Source organism: Talpa europaea (genome assembly GCF_964194135.1).
Source record: "Talpa europaea genome assembly, chromosome: X".
In the NCBI taxonomy this organism is placed as follows: Eukaryota; Metazoa; Chordata; class Mammalia; order Eulipotyphla; family Talpidae; genus Talpa; species Talpa europaea.
The window spans coordinates 13,400,851-13,424,472 of NC_140081.1; the positions used below are offsets into that span (position 1 = coordinate 13,400,851).

At 39.3% G+C, this 23,622-nt stretch overlaps 1 protein-coding gene across 2 annotated transcripts in view; it reads left to right on the top strand.

Moving 5' to 3' along the window:
- POLA1 (DNA polymerase alpha 1, catalytic subunit) overlaps positions 1-23,622 on the top strand; it is a gene marked incomplete at both ends in the record, with an annotated part of 266,915 nt that overhangs the window by 188,128 nt on the left and 55,165 nt on the right. For both annotated transcript variants that reach the window (XM_084258559.1, XM_084258560.1), the window contains one exon: positions 23,251-23,347. In XM_084258559.1, the coding sequence (XP_084114685.1) occupies positions 23,251-23,347 (97 nt within the window). The remainder of the gene's footprint in view (positions 1-23,250; positions 23,348-23,622) is intronic.

The following is a 23,622-nucleotide window of genomic DNA, read 5'->3' on the forward strand; positions in this document are numbered from 1 at the left end:
ATGTTTCCTAAAAGTGAGGCGTATTGCTTTGAGCCCAGAATATTAGTGGATAGTCCGTCTCACCTCTGTATTAACCTGTTGTCCAAGACCCCTTCTGCCTTATTAAATAGCCTTTCATGGAATCCTTATTAGTGATTTGGACATTCTTACTTTATTTATTTATTTTGCTCTTAGTTTGAAACTTTTTCACTAAAGATTTAAATTTTTTTTTTGTTTGTTAATGTCCTACAGGAGAAATTTTCCCCCTTGGTTCACCTGTCCATTTGTTTTTGTGTATGATTAACTATTTGGCATTTATGTGAAGTGCCTGATGTGTTTTCCCGTTTACTGTTTTAGTGGGGTGGACCTTCATCCTTGAATGGGAATATGTGGTTCTTGAGGTTCAAGGTAGATGTTCTTGGCTGTAATTTTATATGTATGAGCTTTGATGTTTGAAGTACACATCAGTGACCAATAAGCTGTAGTACAGCCTTGAATACTGACTGAAGGGGGTCTGAAATTCCATGGGGATTAAAAATAGCAAAACCACATGCTGAAATTAGAATTTATATTTAGATGATATATTGTCTTTCACAAACCCTTCAGAATTTTATTTAAGTCTATACATTGTGTGGCTCTCTGTTTCTCATTTTAGAACACATGGGACTCACTGGAAAGCCAGACCTGGTCAATACAAACACAGTCTGGATAAACATGTGGGAGTTGCTATGCAAAATAGGGCAGAACATTCTTCACCAGTGCCACCCTGACTCAGTTTAATCACAAACACTGAATTTTGTTTTGTGGAAGTGGCACTGTCATGATATCCTGCAAGGCATTTTGTGGTCTGTTGTTTGGCATTCACACAGAAGACTGCCAAAGATGCGGGCACATGCTCTTCAACCTGGTCCTAGGAAAGGTGCCCAGTGTATTCTCCATTCCATCCTTCATTGTCCCCTGTTTACCTTATCGCTCAGTTGCAGTCTAGTGCAGAATAGATTTGCTGTCAATCCTGAGGGTTTTGAAGAGGAATCGAATGGTGGAAACTGAGATTTCCAAAGTCGCCAACATTTTAGGGCAGCCCTCTTTAGTTATGCAATTGCATTTCTGAGTCTAAAGTCATTCATGTATCTTGATAATTTTTGTGTGATTTCTTCCTTTAGATGTAACCTTGATGGTGACCTTGATATGGGCTGTATCTCCTTTGGAATGCCAAGCAGACATCATTTTATGCCTTTGAGTCATAATTATAAATAATGTTGCTTATTACATACTCCAGATAAATTCAGCAAAAATTTATTGAGCACCTACTCTAGGTCAACAGTATTACAGCCACTAGGGGTACTAGAACTAAATTAAGTTCCTGTTCTCATGAAACTTGCTCCAATATGGGGAGACAGATAATCAGCAATAATTATATGACATGTCAGATAGTGACAAGTATGTGGAGAAAAAGTCAGCTCTGTAAGGAGGGAAGGGACTAATGTAAGTGGGGTTTGCTAACATGTGAGAGAGATTTCTTCCTGTTGACTATTGATTGTGAATTGAATTCTAATGCATTTACTCACCTAAATATAAGCCATTTTTCAAGCTCAATAAATGCATGCCCCCCCCATCTTAAACCAGACATACTCTTTGCAGTACAAAATGTAAGGAAGATCATGTGAGCCCCACATGGCATAGCACTGTCCTTGCTCATAACAGACTTTTGAGGGGGAAATGAGGTATATTTGACTTTAAGCTCACAGTCTAGCCAATGAGCAAAATTTCTGGACTAATGACCACACACACTCACACTCAAACTCTCACACACTCATTCCTACACTCGCATGGAAAGATCCCTGAGAAAGTCGTGAGAATCATAGCTGGAAGGAGCCATTGTCTTGGATGGGTGTTCATCATATACAGGTGTGGTGAAGGGGTTGTAGGAGGTAATTAACAAGTGCTATACTAATTTCTAGTGTCAACACGTACATTAGTGGTTAGAGAAGGAAAGGCTGAGAGACGACTGCATGGAAAAGGTGAGATGGATAATTAGGTAGTGATGGGAGACAGAAGACACTCTTGTGGGCCTCTTCTCTGTGCCTCTACCTAAGAAGCTGGAGGTTATGGTGACTTCTTTTGCTCTTTCCCCACACAATTTATCTAGCAGATGCTTTGATGCTAGGGAAACCAGTCTTAGAAATCTGTGCCACATCTATTTTGAACCAGTAAGTTGAAGCTGAATCTTTAGAGCATAGTAATCTATGGTTTGATTAGTGGCCTGACCCCAGGTTAGTCGTTCCAGGCTATGCTTTTCTTTTTGGATGGTTATAGATCAAGGAAAAAATCTTCTTGGGCAAATCTTGAAAGTAAAGTATAGGGAGTATTTTTCATATCCTCTTCCTTGCAGTCTGTTGTCTGTAAATTGAGTTCTAATACATTTAATTATTCACTCAAGTATAAGTGATTTTCAAGGTAAATAAATGCACAAGTTCTTACCCAAAACAGACGTGTAATTATTTGCCCATTGTCCTTCCACCAGTCCGTGGTCTCCATTTATACTCAGTGTTCCTATATTGCCATTTGTGTGTTTCTAGAAATCACCTAGTTCTGGAAAATCACACAGTGATAACCACATAGTTCATGAAAATCCAGGGTTTAGAGGCACAACACCCAAAAACTGCAATCACTGATATATATATATATATATATATATAAAAATAAAGGAATCTGATGAAAACAGTGGCATAATATAAAAATATATTCTCAATAGCCAGGAAATACATGAATAATACTGTAAACATGCCACATTATCTTGAAAAGGACTTGAAGTTTACTTATAGAAGTGAATGTCAGGTTGGGTGCAGCTTGTGAACAGATGTTAGCTGAAATTAGAAAGATAATTCTAGAAAACATCAGATATGGACGAGTGTAGTTCATAACACACAGAGTGAGATGGGCTCAGTGTTTGAGTGGGGGCGGAGGGTGTTTGTGGCCTGGTTCAACTGGGTGCCATTTTCTTCAGTCGCATAGTGTTTCTTGCAGAGAAAGTCCTGCAGAAGCAAACATAAAATTCACGTCATGTTCAGACGGTTCCCCTTTATATCAATGGCATTGGAATAAATTCTCATTTTTAAAACAAGCATTATTATTGAACCATATATACCTTTTTTTAATCTTGATGATTTGTTATCCCCTTACTCTCCTCATACTTTATTGTTTGCTCTTCCCCATAATGTGCAAATATACTCTTATTTTTACAAAGACTTATTGGAACATTTATCAACTAGATAATTCTGGAATATTGTCTATCTAGGATGTGGGAAATTAAAAGGTTTTTGAAGCCTTGGGTTCTTCTTTATACAGCTTCAACCTGAGGAACCACGCCAAGACATTTGAAAGAAAAGTTCTTAAGAAGTAGCAGTATTTTAAGGAATTAATAGTTGGTGCTGAAGAAGAGATACGGTAAAGTAGAATTAGTAAGGTAAAGCTTCTTAGACGATAGAAATTTTGGCCCAGATCTTTTTTTTTTTTAAGATTTTTTAATTTATTTATGCAAGCACTGGGTACAGTCAGAAATGTGGGAGGGTGAGAGCATTCACCAGAGTGGGGAACAGAACAGGCAGACTGATGAAATACACTGCTGAGGGGAGCAGTGGACACGGCAGGAAAGGTCTGTCGTGCCATGTGGGACCCTCACCGGTGGCCGGGGATCAACTTGCACTGTAGAGGTAGAGGCTGCGGGCAGCTTTGCAGCCCAGCGCTCAACCGCTGTGCCACCAGGGGAGGCCCTGGTCCAGATCTTAAAGTTGTGAACATGGCATGGAGAAGTATTCTCAGCATTTTTTTAGTGCAAGCTAAGATAGAGTAAGAAAATGCTGCCTTTTCTCCCCAGCTGAAAGCAACAGATAGATTAGAGATGAAGGTCAGGTTTCAAGTACTGTCAAAACAAACAGTGAGTTTGCAGTTTTTCCCTTCCTGGTAGCCACCTACCTGACTACAACACAGCTTAAAACCAGATGTGGGCACCGGGTTATAGAGAGAAATCTGGTACTTGAGCCCTCTAGCTCAAGTATTGACAAATGGTATTCTTAAGGCCCAGACAGAATGGAAATTCCCCAGAATTTTTTTCTTTTTCTTTTTTCTCTCGTGACTCCTCCCCTCCCCAAATGATCTTATAGTGGCAATAGAAGTTGCAGTGGGAGTTAGTAGGAGCTAAAACTCCAAGGAAGGGAAACCTCATGTTTGTCTGTAGAAGTCATAGCGAAGTCCCCTCCCTCCCCCCCACTCCCCCCCCCCCCCGGGAATTGAAATGCAGTCCCTGAAGTATATGAGAGTTGGTTAAATAAAGACCCGACTTTCTGGAGTACTGCAAACAAGAGGTAGCTCCAGGGAACTGAAGGTATTGGGAGACTACAGAGACGAACTTGGGGAAAGTGACTTCCACAAAATTTTTTTTAAAAAGATTTATTTATGCATACAAGAGCTGCGGTACAGGCCAGAGGTGTGGGGGGGTGAGAGGATTCACCAGAGACAGAGTGGGGAACAGAACAGGCAGACTGACCGAAGTACACTGCTGAAAGGAGCAGCAGGCAAGTCAGGAGAGGTCTGCTGTGCCATGTGGGTTGCTTCCTGGCCCGGCCAGGGATCAAACTCGTGCTGCAGAGGCTGCTGACTGCTTCCATAGGTTGCATTTTAACCCCTTGCACCACCAGGGAGGCCCTCCACAAAATTGTTTATGTGCTCCTAAGTTTGTCCCCAGAACTAGAAAGAAAAAAGTCTGAATTGAATCAACATCCTGAAGATGTTGAAAACTGAAGTAAAAGATCACCACCCAGGAACGAGATTGACTACTACGGGTCCCACATGGGTGGTGCACATTCCTGTTCCATTCCCCACTCTATCTCTTGTGAATCCTCTCATCCTCCGCCCTGCATCTCTGGCCTGTACCCCAGCTCTTGTATGCATAAATAAATAAATATTGAAAAAATAAAATTATCAACTCTAATTTCCATACTTAGCCCAAATATGTTTTTTAGGAGTAAATGTAAAAGAAAGACATTTTCAGGTGAGGAAAAACTAAGAATTTATTGCCAGTAGACCTGCTCTGAAAGGAATTTCTAAAGGAATTTATTTACACAGAATGGAAATGATACTGGAAGGAAATGGTGAACATCAAGGAAGAGCAACAAAAAATATAAACATAGTAGTTTGTTTTTCTCCTCTTCAGTTCTTTGAAATGTATTTGTCAGGTGAAACCCAAAATTATAACAGTTTTTTATAGGGTTTTCAGGATATTTAGATATACTATCTGACAAACATAGGAAGAAGAGGATGAGAAAAGTGACCTTGTAGGTTTTTGCATTCTACTTGAATTGGTGAAATTTTGATTTTAAGTATATACATTGTCACCCTTAATTATGAACTATAGGATGGGATGTTGTCAAAGGACAATAAATTAAAAGAATAAAAAATGCTCAAATATCCCAAAAGAGACAGGAAATGGGAAAGAAGGAAGAACAAAGGGAACAAAAGAAAATAAAGTTAGACCCGAATCCAGATATATCAATAACTACATTAAACTCTATTGGTCTAATAAATTTATATTTACTAATGAAAAGAGAAAATATTAAAATGGATTTTTTAAATGATGCAACTATGAAATATCTTCAAGAAACTTCAATTATATTGATGTAAGCAGGTTAAAAGTAGAAAAATTAAAAAGGTATACCAGAAAAACACTAATCAAATTATAGTAAGAATGGCTTAATATTAATAGCAGAAGATTAGACATTGCAACAAAGAAAATTACTTGTGATAAAGTAATGATAAGGAATTGGTTCACTAAGAGATAACAATCCAAATTGGGATTGCACTTAGCAAATAGTGCTTCTATAAAATATCTGAAGCAAAAATTCATAGAACTGAAAATAGATGATCCCTAATTCTATTTGGCAATTTTAGCTCTCTTCTTAGTAATTGTTAGAAATATTGCACAGGAATCAGTAAGGGTATAGAACATCAGAGAAGCACTAGAGCTAATTGATAATCGTCAAACATTCCACCCAACAATAAGATGATTTTCAAGGGTACATGGAACACTCAACAAGATAAAAATTTGATTCTAAGTTAAATACTTAAAATCAGGAAAAAATATATTCATTAACCATAATAGAATTAAGCGAGAAATCAGTAAGAGAAAGATAATGGGAAAATCTTCAGGTACTTGGAAATTAAACAGTATACTTCCAAATAATCTGTGGGTCTTCAGAATAATCCATGGGCCAAAGACGAGTTCTTATGGAAAATAAAAGTATTTTGAACTGAGGGAAAATGAAAATATAACATATTAATGAGAGATAATATATACCCTGATACATACCATAATACAAGGTAAGCCAATTGCCAATATTTGAATTGCATTTTTATTCATATGGACACACATAATCAGTAAAATAGTGATTGTCAAGTATTGTACATTCACCCAGTTGGTAAAAATGTTAATTTTGCAGCTAAGTATTATATAACCATGCTGTTTCAGAATTAGGTTTGTTTTCTATGGGAGAAATTAAAAAATTGAGCAGAGTAGAATGATGCAGCTAAATTAACAGAGGTAAATTGATAACATTAAATGTTTACATTAGAAAACAAAGAGGTCTCATTTCTAATTTTTCTACTTTTAACCTACTTACATCAATATAATCTGAGTTTCTACCTTAAGAAAAACTGGGGGGAAAAAAAGGCAAAATAAACTCATAGCAAGTAGAAGGAAAGAAATAATAAAGACCAAATATCAATTAAAGTGAAAACAATGATAGAGCAAATCAATGAAACCAAAATCTGACTATTTAAAAGATTGGTAAATTGATAAGCCCCTAGAAAGCTGACAAAGATAAAAAAGAAAGAAGATGCAAGATAACAATATCCAGAATGCTAGGATCCCCTCTCCTCCCCCCCACACTTTAAAAAGATAATAAGGAATGCTACATATATACATGACAATTTAGAGATAGTGGACCAATTCCTCAAACCACAGATTATAAAAATTTATCTAAGATGAAATAGATAACCTCAATTGTCCTGTAGCTGTTAAAGAAATTGAATTTATACTTTAAAAAGAATAAAGTTAGAGGCATCAGTGCTCAATTTTAAGACTTATAATAAGGCACTGTAATGAAGGCTGTAGAATTGGCTAAAGGATAGACAGCTAGACCAATGGAAGAGAATAGAGTCACATGTGGCTGTTTGGTTTTTGACAGACAGAAAAGCAATTTAATGGAGAAAGGATAGTCCTTTCAACAGTAATACTGGGAAAATTGGACATACATTTTGGCAGACAAAAATGAACCTTGACCTTATATAAAAATTAATTCAAAATACATTTAGAGGTAAAACTGGAAAACTTTTAAGAAATAATAGATAAAAGTAAATCTTCATGACTTAGAGTTAAAGACAAATAGTTCTTAGACATGAGACTAAAATCATGACCTGTATAAGAAAAAAATGCTTGATCGTCATCAAAATGAAAATCTGCTTTATAAAAGGCACTGAAGATAAAGAAATGTCAAGCAACAAACATGGGGAAAATATTCACAAATTATTACCTAACGCTATATATAAAGAACTTTCAAATCTCAACGGTAAAAAATACAATCAGGTTTAAAAATGGACAGAAGACCTGAACAGTTTCCTCACCTAAAAAGATATAAGGATGGCAAATAAATAAGCATGTGATAAGATGGTCACCGTCACTACTGTCAGGGAAGACAAGATATAGACAAGATATTGTTCACACCTATTAGAATGACTAAAACACAAAATACCGACAATTCCAAGGGTTGGTAAGAATGTGCAGTGACAGGAACTTCTCCTATGTTGTTGGGAACGTAAAATGTTGACTTCACTCTAGAAAACAGCATTGTAATTTATTATAAAGATTAATGTTAATATACTATCTGTATAACCTCGCAAACCCAACCCTAGAGAAATGAAAGCTTATTCTATTACAAAAACCTGTGCACAAATGCTTAGTTGCTGAATTCATAATCACCAAATATGGAAACAACTCAACCCTTCAGTGACTGAATAAACTGTGATACTTTCACACCATGGAGAATTACTCATCAAAAAGAAGGAACAAACTTCTGATAGAGCTTTTATAGTCCCCCTCTACCAGATTAGTTTTACTATGGTAATTTTAATAGTAAAATTTAAAGAAAGTTGAATTTCACTGGCCCAATATGAAGCTACAACTCTGCTTTGAGGATAAAACCTTCTAAATGAAAGCATGTATGTGAAGACAGCAAAACGTGTTCCTTTCACACAGAGAAAGTATATGAATCGAGTTTCTAGCGCGGAGACCACTATAAGGTTAGTTCCAAAGTTGCCAAGCCAAAAACAAGCCATGCCTAAATAGATGGTAGCCCCTGCTTAACTTTTTCTCAAGGAATCTACACCAAGGAGAAAATAATCAGCTATGACAAAATCTCTTTTGAGGAACAAAACATTAAGGTTCTCATTGCCAGAGTGAAAAAAATCAAGGCAAGATCTTATTGGAGCATCAGAGGGTCAGGCCAGTCATGCCAGTTCCAACTATTGAAGTTAGAATGGGAAGCCTTTAAAACCTGACAGTGTTTTAACTAGGGAATTCTGGGTTTTGGGAGCAGTGTGGTTTAAGCATTGTAGAGTTAAGGATGTTCTGTGTTCTTTTCAGCAATATATACATCTACTTGCTTATTGTTACCATTTCCTGGAGAGGAAACCGCTGGTGGAGAACAAGAGAATCTCAGTCCTATTTTGTTTTTATCTCACCATGGTGGACATTCTCGAATCCCTTTCCAACATACCCCTTCCAGTTGGTTAAAGGTGATCATTTAAAAACAAACATACCACCAAAAAAACCAGCAGAGTTTCTAAATTTTTGTAATAATAATTGAAAATGTAAATTAGTTTCAATCATGTTCCTTTTGTTCTCCAGTTTTAAAATTACCAGTTAAGGTTATTTTACATTTACAACTATTAAACAGTGGATCTGAGCAAGGTGAACTAGATTACGGTGGCGTCATGTTGGTGGGTGGGACCTCCCACAGGCCTGTGGATGACTGAAGACTCAAGCTGCCTCCAGCTGCTTCTGCCCACCTATGCTAGCTCTAATGGGGAACAATACTCCAATAGAGGTGTTTTCTTTTCTGTGATTTTATTTTATAATAGTCGTGATTGCTCACCATTTCATATTACGTGTAACAAATTCACATCCTCATCTTCAGCTCATGATATACCAATTTGCCCTTTTCATTTGTAGCCATAGGGCATCGGGCTCTAGCTCCTGTATTCTATGTGTAGCAGGTGGGATTTTACTAGCGTTAAAGGTACTTGGAACTGCATTCCTTGGATGAGGCTCCGGACTTGTTCCAAAGACACTGTGCAGTATTTTTACTATCTATTCTGTTTATAAGGTGGCTTAATGAAAGTTCATGTACCCAAAAAGGCTCCAAAAGTAAAAAAAAAAAAAATGTTTAAAAACCACTCACCTGGACAGGTCAACTCACAGATGGTGAGAACTTGAAGTCTCATTTCTACTTCCTCTCTCTAAATTTTAGAGTGTTGCTCACAACCGCATTTGATTAATTTCATGCTTTATTTGCTCAATATTGGAAGTGTCTATTGAATACCTACCATATGCCAGGACCATATTTGACATATTTGAAGAAGTCATATTCATTGAGAAACTACTGCTAAGCTGGGGAAGGCGGACAACAGGGCTGTGGATTATCTGCATCTGAAGAATTGTGCACTGCGTTGTGTCTCTCCAAGGTGGTGGTGACTCAAGTGAGATCTGGGTGGTGACAAAAGATTTGACCAGAACAGACCTGCTGGCATTCAAATTGAGGCACTTCTCCATGTCAATGGGGATTGTAGAAGAATTAGAGCCAAGGGGAATGCGCAAGAAACCAGACAACTTTTCATGTCATTGCAACCTGCCAAGGAATCAGATAATATTCTGGCAAGGTAGACTTAGGAACTGAGGAATAGTTCCATGTGGATCCTTCAGGTTTCTGCTCTTACCCAGATAGAGCATGGAAAGTAAGCCAGAAAAATGAACAGTGGAATGGGCTCTACACTGTGGTGGCTGGAATGAAACCTACTTCAGGAACCTCCCTTTGGAACAGGGAGAGAACTTGAATGAGATATGTTATCAGTGGGCTTCCTGTGCTTTGAGACCTAGATAGATAGAGCCTGGGCAGACCTTCTGTTTCTGTTATCCTCATTTCCCAAACATGATTGCTTAAGTCTCAAAAGGTTTGAAATTACAGTTTTCTTTTAGGTGAAAGTAGTTGGGAGAGAACACAGTCATGAGTTGTGCATTTTACTCCACAGAAAGTCTATCAGCCAGTTTGTGTTTTGTTTAACACCTCTATGGAATGGTTTGGTATTCAATTTAGAAGGCAGCCTAGGTAAGCTTTCAATAGGAAAGACCAGCTCTTGAATATAGACAATCCTAATTTCTTTTTTTTTAAATTTATTTATTTGTTTGTTTGTTTATACATGCACTGGGTACAGTCAGAAGCGTGGGAGGGTGAGAGAATTCACCAGAGCCAGAGCGGAGAGCAGAGCAGGCAGATGGACCGAAGTACACTGCTGAGGGGAGCAGCGGGCGGCAGGAGAGGTCTGCGAGCCATGTGGGACCCTCCTCCAGTGGCCGGGGAGCAGCCGGGGATCGAACCGGTGCCGCAGAGGCCGCGGGCAGCTTCGCAACCCAGCGCTCAACGGCTGCGCCACTGGGGAGGCCCGACAATCCTAATTTCTAACTAAACAAGTGACTAATACTGTAATTTCTGATGCACTGTAAAGAGAAAGGGCAGAGACCTGCCGAGCCAGCTTTTTTTGGTTCTGTTTGCAGTGCTAGTATCGTTCTGGTAAACTGAAAGGATATAGGCAAGGAATCCGTGAATTACACATGCATGTATGTTAATATTCTGCGTTTTGCTACTGTTTTTTAATTGTTTATCAAAATTAATTTGCTGACATTTGAAAAGTACACCTACAGTGACTCATTACTGAATAGCTTCTTAGACAAAACATCTTGGAGAAAAATCTCACCATGAGTCTTTGGATGTATAATGGGCTTCAGTATCAATGTTACTAGCTACCTGATTGCCTATAGAAAGTCTAAACCACTGGATTCCACTAAGTTATCTCTGAGTGTGAGAATTGTTGCTTGCCTTCTACTAAAGGATGACGGTTTGGATAGGGAGTCTGTGGCCTTAGAGCCTGACAACCATGTTGGAGCTAGGATGCATGACTTTATTTCTCTGACTGAGCTAGATAGAAGAGGGTAATGGCATACATAGTCTGATCAGTAGAACTGAATATTAGCAAGAACCAAGTCCTAACTAATGACATAGGAAGGCACGAAAGGGATGCATGCTAATCCGCTTGTGCTTGCTCTAGTTCTCTCTCTTCTGTCATGTCATCAGTTAGAGGACACGCCACGGAGGTAGTGATAGTGTTTCAGGTGAAAAAGAAAATCATTAGCCAGGGCAGCAGTTATTATTAGATGACTCTTTCCTTCAGAAACATTAAAATACTATGATAGGTATGTTAGAATCCAGGCAAGGGTGTTACAAAGTATGTAACACTGAAATAAGAGCTAAAGTGAATTGAGTGTTTGCTGGGTGCCACACAGTAGGCTTGAGCCCAGCGCTTCCGCGGGTGTTATGCAGCCAGGGAAATGGAATTTGGGAAGTTAAGTGACTCATCTGAGAATTCTCTCTTCACCTCCAACATCAGAACCAGGACTTGAAGCAGAGTCCATCCAACTCCAGAGGCCACACAGTTAACCACTATTTCGTATATACTCCCTTTTTATTAAGTTAATAGGACCTTCTACAAAATATTGAGAAAAGCCAGCAAAGTCCTTTCCAAAATCTACCTCTTTGCTTTCTGTTAATGTGATAACCGACCCCACTAAAAATTAAAAAAAAAAAAAAAAAAGCATCACCATTTCTTGACTTTTCCTCAGCATCAGTTTTTAAAAGTTTATTGTTATATATTTGAGGCTGTAATGTTCTACAGAGCATTACATTTGAAAATCAGCTATTTCAGGCAGTGTTGTAAGCATTTTCTGGATTTCAACTTTTAATCGCCTCTTATGAGGCACTATTGCCATCCCTGTTTACAGATGAGGAAACAGTGACTAGGTAGATGCCTTGCCCAGATCATTACCTGCTAAAGGGGGAGCCAGGATTTGAACTCAGTCTGGTTCCTGAGTCTGTGCTTTTAATCACTCTATACTTGCCTCAGTTTATATTTTTGGTAGTTTAAACTACCGTGACTTTACAGAGCACCTTTCTTCTAAAGTGCTCGTGCTGCTGGACCTCCTTGTCCCCTCAATGCCAGAACCTTGGGAATCCTGGGATGTTTACCATACATACAGTCACTATCCCCAAGGACAGTACAGTCCCTAAAGGAATTGACACATTAGCTGTGAAGAGATTAAAAGGCAGGAAATATTTTGTTCTCTTTCAGCCTATTGGAAAGATAGAAATGAACTCTAGTCTTAATTTCTTTACATTAATTGGTACTGGAGTGTCTTACCACATCTTTTTAAATTATCACTTGCTTACATCATCAATAACTTTTACTTGGAACTATCTAAGAGTATAATTTGGCCTTCACTCTTGAATGAAGTTCACCAAAATCATAAAACAGTCAAGTTCTTATAAGTAGCTTTTAGTTTGTTTCAGGAGCCTTCCCAAAGATGAGAGTTCATGACTGATAAAGAGTTACAGCACTTAATACCAGCTATTCAGTGCTCATTGTATGCCAGGTTCTGCACTGAGTGTTCACAGATATCTCATTCAGTCCTCATATAGTGCCTTGAGATGTTTCCCCCGTTTGCAATTGAGAGAGGAGATTGGGCTCCCTGAGTCTCAGTTCAGTTTTTTTCATTTGTAAGACAGAAAAGGAAAGCCTCTTTAGGTTCTAATGGGATTTCTAAATCTAGATGAAAACTTGCTCAAGTTCTCGGACCTGGCTGGCAGTGCAGGGGTTCAAGTCTCAGTGCTAGCAAGCTGTCACCAGCCACTAAGGCATGAGTTTGATCCCCGGCCAGGGAGCTAACCCACATGGCGCAGCAGACCTCTCCTGTCTTGCCTGCTGCTTCCCTCAGCAGTGGATTTCAGTAGATCTACCTGTTCTGCTCCCCATTCTGTCTCTGATGAATCCTCTCACCCTCTGCACCTTTGGCGTGCACCCCAGCTCTTGTATGCATAAATAAATAAATGTAAAAAGAAAAACAAATTTGCTCAGTTATATAAACAGTGTCTGTGTGGAAACGTAAATTTTACTTCTAAGAACTCAAATCCTGACATCTTTCCAATCAAAGGTGCAATTTCTAAAAGGTGCTTCTCAGAATGAAGGTGAACAAAAATTATAAAATTACATTGACACAGTGAGACATTGGGTCCCCAGGACAACAGGGATGCACATCGCAAAGTGTTTTATATTGCTGGTCAATTTCTTGCTGCAGCCTGTCTCTAGCCCTAGGCCAGTGAGTGCCCTTTGCTTTGACCCTGTGCTTTAACTACTTAGACCCATGGTGGGCTGTGCCCTGAATGTGACATCGCCATAACCTAACTGTGAGTGAGCTACCAAGTGCCTGTGAGTGGACCGCTTCTCTGGTGCACTAAACACGTGTTTCAGGTTGAAAACTACCCGCAAAAGAACCGATTAACACGCAGAATGACATAGTTGAAAGTGCATGAATGAAAGTGGCATATTAAAAAGATCAAGGGGCTTGGACACTAAAAACCTGGGATCAAGTCTTGGCTCTGCCACTTACTAGCTGCACGACCTAGGGCAAGTCCCATAACCTCTTTGAGTCTCAGCTTTCTTATCTGTAAAATGAGGATAATCAGAATAGCTAGTTCATTTATTGAAGATCAAATGGGAGAAAGCATAATGCAAAGGAGATTGATCTGAAAACTAGAAGGTGTCAAATGGATATTAATACATCATGCTAAACTTCATTAAGCCTCTCCTTTAGTATAGTGGGATTTAACACATATACAGCCTTCGAGAAATCCCTGACAATTATAAATAGCAAGTAAATATGGGCTGTAACTTTTTTACCTTGCTTAATCCTGTACCATAATTTCATGCCAAAATATGAGATGTCATTTGGTGATAAAAAGCTGCACCCTTCTTGATACTACGTATGATGTGTTCTAATTTTGACTCTACCAGTTTTTCTGAAAGGTTTTCAAACTGACTAGAACTCCCCATCCATTGACCAGATTTGGGGTCATGAACAGATGCTTTCCTCTTTATGAGCTCTGTAAAATAAGGAAAATAATTCTAGTTCTCCCCGCCATGTCCCCGATGTCACAGAACTGTAGTGAGGATTGAATGTTTTGCTAAGCAACGTGACCATAAAAGTGAATGTGATCACCAAAGCCTCAGAACCAAAACACACAAATAATTCTACTAGATAATGGAAGGTGATATATACCATTAGAAAGTTACAGAAAGAGAGTGGCTGACATGAGGAGGAGGTAAGTGAATGAAAATACCCACATTTGACTGCCATACAGTGTGGGTGAAGACACCCCTCACCAAAACACAAGCTTCTGCAGTCTTTCACTGTTTTTTTTCTTCTGCAGTGGCCCTCGCAGTTAGTGCCTGGCGTGTGTAGATGCTACATTTGTTGGATGAATGGATAGTGTGGTCTTTCTGATGTGTACGGTGTGAAGGTTGGCTAATGTTGGCCAGTACTTTGTGACTTGGGTCAGTCATGACCACCTTGTCCTGCTTTTCCATCTGAGGCAGCAGAACTTGTTCTGAGATATCACAGAACCCAGAGTACACCTTAATGTCCATGTCAAATTAGAAGGTTACATTTTTATCCTAAATATTACATCAATTTATTTACAGAAGCCATGTACATTTATTTTAGAAGCTGTTGATAGCACTGATCTTTAGGGACTAGATCTTTGGATACTAGAAAGCTGACCAAACATTCTAGATACTAACTTTGCCTATTTGTTTGTGGGTGGGGAGTGGGGTGGGAGGTGGTAGAGAATTTTTATTTTAGTAGGATAGATATATTTGGGCAAATGCGCCATGGAAGGCGGACATGTGACTCCATTTGTTGTAAATAAAAACAGTCAAGTTGTAGTTTCCAGATTAATTTACATCTGGCAAGAAACCCTGGAAATTACCTAATCTCTTTTCCAAATAATATTTCCTGCAGAATCTCCATCTATAAAGCAGATAAATGATATTTTAATCAATATATCTGTCTTTTTTAACCTGATAATATTTATTTTTTCAAGTTTCTCAGTGAGAATACCACTTAATATATTGGACTTTTAAAATGTCTTAAAATTTGGCATGTAATACATGTGAATGTGCCTGTTTTGAACTTTTGGCAATTAGTGTATACTTTAATCAATGAAATCAGAATCAAATCTTTGGAGAGGCCTGAGAGGCACAAATGGAACACGTTTGGAAAATGCTGACCTAGTCCTGCTTGTTCATACCATAGACATGGAGATTGAAACTATAATCTGCAGAACCCCATCCTGTCTCCACATTTTGCTTGATATGGTGATACTCATGAGATTAACCTGAGCACAGAAGACACTGCCTTAATAGACCATATTTCAAGGGTTTCCCCTACTTAAACATAAATTTATGTTCATAGGCCATTTTAAGGTTCCAGTGGAATCCTTGGTGACTTACAAGCACTTATTTTTATTGTTTCTCTGGGTTGAAATTTGTACTCAGATTTTTCATCATGATGTTAATACATGATTATATGCAAGACATGATTTTGTGGAGAATTTTCTTTTTGGCATGGGCTTAACCAAGAAATATGACATTTAAAAAAAGGAGAATTTTGGCAGGGAGGGCAGTAAGCTCAAGGTAGAATCCTAGAATTATCTTTAGTCCCGCTGAAAACCTCATGGCCAATATTTGGGTTTTTCAACATCTGCAGTGTTGAAGCCAGCCCCATCTCCTAAGATGGAAATTGCCATGTGCAGAATGACTTGATAGAAAATGGTGTACATTCTATATAATCTTCTAACAGCAAAATGCGACCAGTGGCACTTCCCCTAAAAAAAATAAATTACCCGAAATTTGCAGCACATTCATATTCAATTTCATCACAGCAGATGCTCATTAGTATGTTGTTATTAATTGGTATTCACTTTAGGTTTTGTTTAAAATGAAGATAATAATTAGGTTTTAATTACTGCATCATTCGTGGGGGGGTTGTCTGTGGGGAGAGGGAAAGAGTGAAATGCCTCTTAAAGCACTGAAATATTTCCTGATGCTTATTCAGCAACGTGTGTTGCCAAAGACTTTGGAAAATAACTTCATTTTTATAAAAAACAAGACTAGGATTCTGAAATGAAGCAATTGCTGTGTGTGTGTTTTTAAGCCCATCGTTATCAAGAACTCTCTGTAAATTGTCTACTTGATGGACACACTGAATCAGATGATAATGTGTGCTACCATTCTTTCTAATCAAATTACCAAAAAGACTTCTTGGAAAAGTAACCCTCACAAGCGGCTGATTAATGAAGTGGTGGCAATGTTTTGTATTAGAACTAATTGAAGTAATCCAAATAAGTTATTTCTGTAGCCTATGGAAATAATTTCCTTTGCAAAGAAGTACAGTAGAGTTGGCAAACTAGGGTTTTTTTTTTTTTCATCGAAGTAACATAGCCTTGCAACATGTAAATTTCACGTATGTGTCATTAAAAACTGACATGTGTGCGTTCTACATTGAGTTCCCCTCTAAAACACTGGGACTCTCTTCATCCTCTGTTGTTCGGTATTTGCTAATATAAACATTGCAAATAAAATGGGTAGAAAAGTAATTTCATGGACTGGCAGGGAAAATAAGAAAGCTTTTCTCAATCTTTTCATAATCAAGACTGATAATATAAAAGACTTAAAGGTGTGTTGAAATTGAAGGGGTAATTCTAAAGGCTTATCTTCACTAAAATCATTAGAAATAGCAGTTTTTAATGCATTCATAAAATAGGCCATTAATACCCAAGAGTTTAAGCATATTCTTTAGACAAAACTTTCTGGAGCACCTGTCACGGGCATGACATTGGGTTTTCCAACTCTGTAAAAACCCAGACCCTCCACTAAACCCATGTACAGTGGAATGGGAATACCACGGGGTTGCCCGTTATATATTGTGGCCTTAGTGCCCGTTACGGTGCTGGGTGCTTTCCATACAGCATCTTGTGATGTTTACAACGTTCTTAAGTGGTTTATTAGTCTCATTTTACAGATGGAGAAATGGAGGGGTGAATAGGTTGAACAGTGTGCCCAGGGTCACCCAAGTTGTAGAACTGATTTCAAACCAAATTCAGCTTGACTTAAAAGCTTATAACCTTTCTGCTATTTCAGTCTACTGTGGGGAGATACAGGAAGCATTAGAAATCTCTTCAAGGGACGACTGTGTCATTCGGCAATATGTCAAGGCTCAGTGAGAGGTGGCAGACAGAATCTGTAAATCTCTTTCTTCCACAAACATTTACTGAAGGCCATCTGCCCTTCTTCCTCTGGCCTGGCACCAGCAATGCAGGGGGAGAGGGGAATACTCGGGGCTCATATCCTAGGAGCTGAGAGTGATTAAGACAGTGAGGACTACCCAGGTGTGATCTCTGGGCTGGAGGGGTGTGCTGAACCATCAGGCCCAGGAGGCCACTGGGACTGACAAGTAGAAAGTGAGCAAACAGGATCCTGGCACCATGAAAGGCTTCCTGAATCTGGTAGCTGTGAGGTCTGATGAGGTAGGTAGAGACCACCTGGCTCTTTAGGCGAGGCTGGAGGGGTAGACCTAAAAGGAAGGGTGGGATTTCATGGACAGGCCAAGAGGAAGAAGAGAAGCATGCTTCCTGCCTGCCTGCCTGCCTGCCTGCCTGCCTGCCTGCCTACCCCGCCCACCCCCCCACCTGACCCGGAGCAGGGCAGGTACATGGCCAGACTGGAAGTCAGGGGGCGCATGGAGAACCCTTGAGAGTGGACCTGAGGAGTTGGGACCCTGTCCCCTCAATGTGAGGGTGCTAGCAGGAGGTATTCAGCAAAAGCTAGCCTTTTCTATTTCTAGACATGTACCTCACTGTCCTTATCAGTGCCGGTGGGGTTTAGAGTTTCGCTCTGTGATGCCTAAAGTAAATTTCGTCTTCACCTTTTGCAAAGTAATGGGGTTTTTTTTAACACATCAGCATTGCATTTTAAAGTTAAAGTCTGCTCTGGGGCATTTGTGCTCATAGTGGATGTTTAATAATCAAAAATGCTCTTTGGATATGTTAATGGGGTTTGGGGCAGCCCAGTTTCCTTACTGGTATGATAGCGATCAGATTTACTTCTCTATGAGATTTACCAGTTGCTGTGAGAAGCAGGCCTTGCTATGTTCTCAGTTGTACCAGGGAAATATTGAGTTTAAGGTTTTGCTGTGGATAATCTCTAGGGTCATCAGCCCCACTCTAAATAACTCAAGAAATTTAATTCAGGGACAAGATTTGTTTGTTTCAAATTGATAAAGAGGTAGTTTTAGCAAGTCCCTTCCATAAGCCTGCAAATGAGGGGAATAGAGGCCGTGAAAACAAAGAGAGAAGGCTGGTTACATTACCATAAAAAAAATCTTAGGCCTCCCTGGTGGCGCAGGGGATTAAGATGCAACCTATGAAGCTGTCCGAAGCCACTGCAGCACAAAAGTTCGATCCCTGGTCGGGGAGATACCCACGTGGCGCAGCATACCTCTCCTGACTCGCCCACTGCTCCCCTCAGCAGTGTATTTCAGTCAGTCTGCCTGTTCTGTTCCCCACTCTGTCTGTGGTGCATCCTCCCATTCTCCACACCTCTGGCCTGTACCCCAACTCTTGTATGCATAAATAAATAAATCTTGAAAAAATCTTAGAAAGCTAAAGTATTGACTAAAAGACTATATTGACAAACCAGTTCAAGTGAAAATCACTTGAAAAGATACTACCACATTGGAAAGAGTTTGGCAGTATACCTACTAATGCTAAACATTTACATGTCCTGTGACCCAGTGTTTCCACTTTTAGGGAATGTAGTCAGCAGAAGAGGGTGTGTGTGTGTGTGTGTGTGTGTGTCAAGGACGTGTACAAATATGTTTACTGCAGCACCATTCTTAATAGCCAAGAAACTGGGAACCACCTAAGTGCCTTTCCTCTATAGAATGGATGAATTCATTCTCCAGTGAAATAGTTGATGGCAATGAGAATAAATTCCTGCCACATGCAGTGGCATGGGTGAATCTCACAAACGTAATGTTGAGCAAAAGAAACTAGAAGAAAGAGTACAAACTGCAATTCCATGTTTGTTTGTTTGTTTGTTTTTTTAAGGCAAATCTATTGTTATCCTGGTAGGGAACATGGGGGCTGCTTTGGGGTAACATTCTGTTTCTTGTTCTTGATGCTGATCACAGAGCTGTACACTTATTATTTCTACACTTTTGGTCTATAGATTTTAATTCAATAAAAAGAACAAAAGGCAAAAATGCAAGTCAGATTTGACAGTGCCTTATATTTAATGTTAGGGGAAATACGCCCTATCCTAATCTTGACACAAGTTGCTTGAACAAGCAAGCATCATTTTCCAGAAAGGTGTCATAAAAACTTCTGTTTTCCTTTATCTCCAACCAGGTTGGAGGGGTCAGAGCCTATGGTTCTGAGTGTTTCCAATACCGGCATGACATAGCACAGCAGTTCTTATTTCAGACTATCCGTTACAACTACCTGGAACCCCTGAACAAATGCCCATCCCCAGCACTCCACCCTCCATTCTGAACTATTTTGGGGGTGATGTCAGAGCAGCAGTATTTTTGAAAAGTTTCCCAGGTGATTGCCAGGTCCAACGGGTAAAGAACCAATACTCAAAAACCTTATCAGAAATCTCAGGAGAGACACCTCGGCCCTAAGATCAATGGAAACAGAACTATGGTTCCATTTGAAAGTACTTCAGATTGGAGAGTTTGCACTGTTTATAATGTAATCTGATTGTGGGGCATCCAAAGAACACATCAAAAACAGTGGCATGAGAACTTTCCCCTTCATTCTCCCGCACCATTTGCTAAGGACTGCTTCTGCCAGGTACATCAAAGCAGATTTCCTTCCCTACCACTGTGTATGTATGGGACCCGCACTCATTACTCTGTTAACAGTCCCGGCAACTAACTTGAATGCAGAGCATGATACACGCAGTAGCTATTTCAGCTCAGCATTGTCCTTACTAAATCACAATCGGCCACTTTGGTACATGATGTTCTAACTATAAAGGCAGACTGAAAGAAACCTAGGCACTGTGTTGAGTGCAATTTTCAAGGGAAGAGCAAGAAATCGAACATTTTAAACCAATAAGTGAAAGCTGGAGAGAGAAAGAAATGTTAAAATATCATCTTATTTTCTTGAAGTATTTTCCATCCAATCTTGTACAGTCAAAATGAGCATTTAAGTGTAGGGGGAAAAAACCTGCTGAAGATCTCAGAGAAGACTAGAGGGTGTCAGGTTTCTTGATTAGAAGAATTTATCATCAAAGGCAAAAGAGAAAAGATGGTAACAATAAAAAAAGGTGCTCCAAAGTGATCTCAAATTAATGGTGCAAAAATCAAGAAAACAAAAGTAGGTGTTACTCTTGTTCATTTAAACTATGGTTTTCTCCATTTTGTGTGTATTCTTTAAAACCACTTAATTGTATTTGACATTGAAAATCTACTAGGGCCTTTTGTTTTCAACCAGTTTACTAATTGCAAAATATGTCAGGAACCAAAAGGGCAGGAGGTGTTGGTATATTTTTTAAAAATATATAACTCCTTTTTAATTTTTTTTCTCCTATTTTCCTTATCCATTTAGGCAGTGACTTTCAATTAGCCTGCCTACTAATATCAGGTCACTAAACTCCGTGGCTGACGCTTTATTCCTTCATGTGGGTTGTCACTCGTTTGCTTCAGTTGGCTGGCAAAGGTTGTTGTATATCCATTACCAGCAACACAGCACTTTGCATTTCTGAATTGACAAGCAGCTATATTGACCCAGCGCTTATTATGGGTCAACAGCTGCGTTAACCAACGGAAGGACTGAGGGGCAATTAAAATGAATTGGCAAAAATATATCTTCCTAATTTACTCCAATTTGTTATTTATGCTAACATTGTATGGCTTCTATGGTGACACTAAACAGAATGGACCCAATAATGGCAATTAACATAAAAATATAATGGCTAATCAAATTGACAGCAACTGTTTCTCATCATCTCGACACACAATACATTATCAAAACAAACTATTATGAAGGAGGTAATTTCAGTGTTCTATTCAACCTGCAGCATGTGTGCAGTCAGGGAGATGTGTACCAGCAATTACTGCTGAATCTAAAAAACTAAACAAATAACTTAATCGCTGCCGTCCTCCTTTTTTTTCCCCCAGGAAGCAGTAATCAGGATTCGCTAAAAATAACTGGTGTATAATAGTATAATGATGATGCATATTGTAGAATAGCTAATAAGAAATAAAATAGGCTTCTAGGTGTATACTTTTTAAAATAGGTTCAGGTAGAGAAAGAGAGATTCGTGGAAGGAATGTGCACAAGAAGACAATAGCCCTGGCTGATGAATAAGCTCCTTGTGGGTTTATTCCTGCAGCCTCATATTTATAGATACCATTTGTAATGGCCAAAGAAGTTTAGATACACCAAATTTAGTAACAGATTTTATAATGCTGTGAGCAGGAAGGTCAATTGTTGAGCTCTAATAACTGAATTTCAGTTACTGCTGCACGCAGTTGAGTTGACCGGAGGTTTTCATCATTGAGAGCCAGCTAGGATCCTTGTGTCTAATACTTGATTCCCTGAAGAGATTCCCTTCCTTCTGTGGGTGCCAACTGACCCTCCTGCGTGGATTGTACAAATACCTTGGTCGTTGTGGTCTTTCATCAGTTCATTCAGCCGACATCTATAGAGTGTTTACTGTGTGAGTTAGCTGTATGTCCCTTGTCACTGGTGCCTGACGTGGCACACAGTAGGTGCTCAATTGATGTTGGTGAGATTGCATGTTCATTTGAGGCAGCAAGTGAGAACTGGTAACATGTTTGTCATTTGAGCCACTCATTTGAAAAGTTCTCAGGGTTTTGGTGTTTCATCTTAGCAGTACACCGCCACACCAAAGAAAACACCAAAGCACTAGCTCATTGTCCTGGGCTTGAGGGTTTCCCAAGGAAGAAGGAACTAAGGTTCTTAGGGCTCTTGATTGAAAATAAATACAAGTGTAGTGACGTACACCTGAAATAATACATGATACTATGTATGATACTATACTATATATGATACATGATACTGTGTACATGATACTATAATGCAATGTTACTTCAGTTAAAAAATGAAAGAAATGTTAAACATAGAAGTGCATTTGTATGTGATCCACCAATTAATTCTCACGTCAGTTGTTGAATTGAGTGCATGTGTTTTTTCCCCACACAGAGTGACATACAGCAGGTTAGGGGAATACATAGTAGATGAGCTCAGGCACATCCATGTTGTGTACCTATTTGCTGAATGAATACTAGTTCAGACACATCTATGATTTGCTGAATTGGAACTTGGCCAAACTCATTAAACTTTTGTTTTGGCACGGGTGGGATAAAAAACCTTATTTTACTTCACTTGGTATTTCTCAGAGGTTGTCCAGTGAGGGTTAGCACAAAGGAAGTGGTCACAGTGTTCCTCAAAGTCTGAGCTTCACCACGTTGTATCTGTGAGCCAATCCCTGGCTATGGCATAAATTGTTGGCACAAGTCGTAAAATCGGGCTCATAGTATAGCAGTACACGTTAAACAGTTTTTAGGAATTGTTTAACTTCCTGCTAGCACGGACAGGTCCCAGTTAGGAAGCATACTACCACTTTTCCCAATTAACAGTGCAAATTGTCAAGGGTGCATAGGCATTTGCAATTTGACAAAATCAGTTTTTTGACAGCAGGGGTAATCAGTCTGCAGCTTCGCAAGTAGTAATCTATGATCGAAGTGGCAGGATTTGTTCTGAATTATGAAAGGTATGTGTGCTATATGAGGCGGACAAACCATTAGTATGATTCTCTCCCTCTCACCCACCCCGCTTCTTAAAAAAAAAAAAAAAAAGCTGCTTGATATGGAAGTTGAAATTAGGGAATACACTGTTGAGAGTGATCTCCATCTCTCCCCCCCTCCCCAATAGTGGTATTCATTTATTTTCTGTTATATTGCAGTATTCTGACAAGACCCTGTACACCCAGCTGTGCTTTTACCGGTACATTTTTGATGTGGACTGTGCACTGGAGAAACTTATTACCGATCATGAGAAAGGTACGTTAAAATACTGTAATTACCTTTGAGTTTAAAGTGGAAATTTGCATCATAAAAGCCAGACCTACTGTGTCAGGCTGTTCACGCAGCATCACACCGCTGTCTCTGAAGCAGGCCGTGGGGGCTGTTGTGAGCACAGGCATCCCCTGCATGAGGGGCGGCAGCTCAGGAATCCCCAGCTTTGGCCCCATGGCCTGTCTCGTATTGTTCTCTATTAAAGTAGGGCTTTGGGGGAGGAGCAGTACAGAAAGGACTCTTTAAATGCTATATTTTGA